This window comes from Gopherus evgoodei, unplaced genomic scaffold (genome assembly GCF_007399415.2).
Source record: "Gopherus evgoodei ecotype Sinaloan lineage unplaced genomic scaffold, rGopEvg1_v1.p scaffold_70_arrow_ctg1, whole genome shotgun sequence".
Lineage (NCBI taxonomy): Eukaryota > Metazoa > Chordata > Testudines > Testudinidae > Gopherus > Gopherus evgoodei.
Window position 1 is genome coordinate 96,600 of NW_022060091.1, and position 3,036 is coordinate 99,635.

Here is a 3,036-nt window from a genome sequence, read left to right on the forward strand (position 1 = left end):
CACCCCAGTATAAATCAGGAGTAACTCCATTGGAGTCAGTGGGGCTGTTTCCCCATCCTCATTCCTATATTACACCAATCTTCACAAACTAAAGTTCTGACTCAAGAAAATTAAAGTGGATTTCAGAAAAGGAGAGTTACTTTAATGATCTTATCCTTGCCCTTGCTCTTGTCCCTCCCTCCGCAGACATCCTGAGACATATCCTGAGAATGAAAATGTCCAACCGAACCATCATGACCGAGTTCCTTCTTCTGGGATTCTCTGATGTTTGGGAGCTGCAGATTTTGCACTTTGTGGTGTTTCTAGTGATTTACCTGGCAGCCCTGATGGAGAATCTTCTTATCTTCATGGCCATAACCTTCAACAACTACCTTCACACCCCCATGTACTTCTTCTTGATGAATCTGTCACTCCTAGATCTTGGCTCCATCTCTGTCATTGTCCCCAAATCCATGGCCAACTCCCTCATGGACACCAGGTCCATTTCCTATGCTGGATGTGTTGCTCAAGTCTTTTTCCTCGTCTCCTTGGTGGGAGCGGATTTTTCCCTTCTCACCGTTATGGCATATGACCGATATGTCGCCATCTGCCAGCCACTGCACTATGAGACAATGATGAATATCAGAGCTTGTGTCAAAATGGCAGCCGGTGCCTGGATCAGTGGGATTCTCTGCTCTGTGCTACACACCGGGAACACATTTGCATTGATCTTCTGTGGAGGCAACATGGTAGATCAGTTTTTCTGTGAGATCCCCCAGCTACTCAAGCTTGCCTGCTCTGACACATATCTTAGTGAAGTTTGGGTTCTTGTCTTTAGTGCATGTTTACTCTTAGGCTGCTTTGTTTTTATCATTGTGTCATATGTACACATCTTCAAATCAGTGCTCAGAATCCCCTCTGAACAGGGCCGGTATAAAGCCCTATCCACCTGCCTTCCTCACCTCACTGTAGTCTCCTTGTTTGTTTGCACTGGCATCTTTGCTTACCTGAAACCCAACTCCAGCTCCCCATCTGCTCTGGATCTTGTGGTGGCTGTTCTCTATTCTGTATTGCCACCAATCTTGAATCCAATTATCTACAGCATGAGGAACAAGGAGATCAAAGTTGCCCTGAGGAGGCTGACTGGGTGTAGATAATTCACAAATAATTAATTTTCTGTCTTTCTCTAATTAAAGTTTGCTTCCGTAGTATTCGTTCATTAATGTTAGTGATTTCCATGACCACACATCTTGCACACAAACATTTCTGATTCCTTTCTCAGTTACACCAATGCAAATCCAGATTAACTCTGCTGAAGTCACTGCCACTGGTGTGATTTACACCAGTAGAAAATCTGGTCCATTTGGGGAGTTAAATGGGTGTAAATTGTGTGCACAAGAGGATTCAGACTTTTACTCTATGTTAAAACAATACTCGTTACACTGCTTGGCCACTTGAACCCATTCCATGGCCACTGAAAACAATGATGGGAGTTGTCTTGTTTGTGTGTATAAATCAGGAGTAGCTACGTTGGAACCAGAGGAGTCAGACTGATGTAAGACTGGGGTAGATAAGAAGACATTTTGGGTAGATTTTCAGCACATCAGTGTAGTTTCATTGACTCTGGTGGCACTAAAGCAATTTGCCGCATCTGTTGATGCCTACTGCCTCCAATGGAGCTGTATATCCATTGCCACCATGCACATTTGGGTGTGTGAGATATGGAGAGACTGGCTAGAAATTACAGAGAGGTTTCTAACCACCAATGGGGCAAAGCTCTACAGTAGCCTCTCAATAGGAGTTATGGGGGGTTCAATGACGGAATTAGTTTTAAGAGATAGTTGGATACATGTCTGGGTTGGATTGTATGATGGGGCTGCTTGTGATGGTGGGGGGGCAGGGCTGGGGCTCACTTGCAGCATATGTCTTATGTTCCTAAATGTTTATGCTTCACAGTTTCATCTGGCCACTGGCAGGGGTCAGGAAGATATTACTCCCCGTGATCCAGTGTATTCTGGGAGGTGTTTTTTTTTTAATCTCTGAAGCATCAGGCAGCCCTGTCTAGAGTTGGGACATTGGGTGGATGTGCCAGGGCTATGAGATGGCACTGAGCCATTCTCTCTCTCTCTCTCTCTCTCTCTCTCTCTCTCTCTCTCTCTCTCGGATGCTTGGTTCTTGCTTATATGCTCAGGATCTAATTATCACCATATGGGGGTCAGGAAGGAATTCCCCTGCCCCCAGTCAGATTGGCAGGGAAATTTGCTTTCCCCTGCAGCATGTGGTGTGAGTCACTTGCAAGGATTTTCTGGGTGTATCTCAATCATTTCCCTGTCATTGCAGGGCCTCAGGTACTAGTGTCCCTCCATCTCTCTTGTTCTCTGCCAGTGGCACAGAACTGTCTAGTCTCCTGAGGGCTGTGACACTTCAGTCTAATTTCAGTGGTTGGGTTTGGTCTGTGGGTGCTGGGTGGTATTGGCATAGAGCAGGTCAGACTGGATGATCTGGTCGTCCCTTCTGGCCTTGAACTCTGTGACTTTATGGATGTTTATGGATGGGGAAGAGAAAATGGGGCCACCCAGAGAATAAACTCCAGTAGAGACCATGGCATTGCATTAGTATATCTGTCTGTGACTCCCTCTCCTCCTGGCTCAGGGAAGTGACTCCAGCTCAGATGGAGTGTTTGACCCGTGTAGTTGTGCAGTGTCACTGTATAAACCCCACCCATGGGCAGTGTGTGTTATGAGGTCCCTCTGTGCCCCACCTAGAGGATAGGAGACTGTTCCAGTGGCTGTTAGACAGCCTGGCTGTTCAGCTCAAGCTGTAGAAGCTCGTACTTTGGGCCCTAGATGTCTCTGGTTGACTCCCCCGGGTGCCAGCCTAGATTAGATGGTGACTCTTGCATACGTGGAAGTGGCCTGAGAACTTCAGGAGACCTTATTCCTGCACTAATCAGAGGCTGACATTGCCTACCACGCTACTGCAGAACAGCAGTGAGAGTGAGACCTAAGGGGGAAGAATTCTTTAGTGAGAGGAGGAGCAGTTTTATTCCTGGATCAT

At 46.5% G+C, this 3,036-nt stretch overlaps 1 protein-coding gene across 1 annotated transcript; it reads left to right on the forward strand.

Annotated features, from left to right (window-relative positions):
* The first annotated feature begins 184 nt into the window (after positions 1 to 184).
* On the forward strand, positions 185 to 1,136 carry LOC115643758 (olfactory receptor 14A16-like). The gene has a single exon (XM_030547744.1). It carries the CDS (start codon positions 210 to 212, stop codon positions 1,134 to 1,136), a length of 927 nt encoding a protein of 308 aa, XP_030403604.1. The 5' UTR covers positions 185 to 209.
* The last annotated feature ends 1,900 nt before the right edge of the window (positions 1,137 to 3,036 follow it).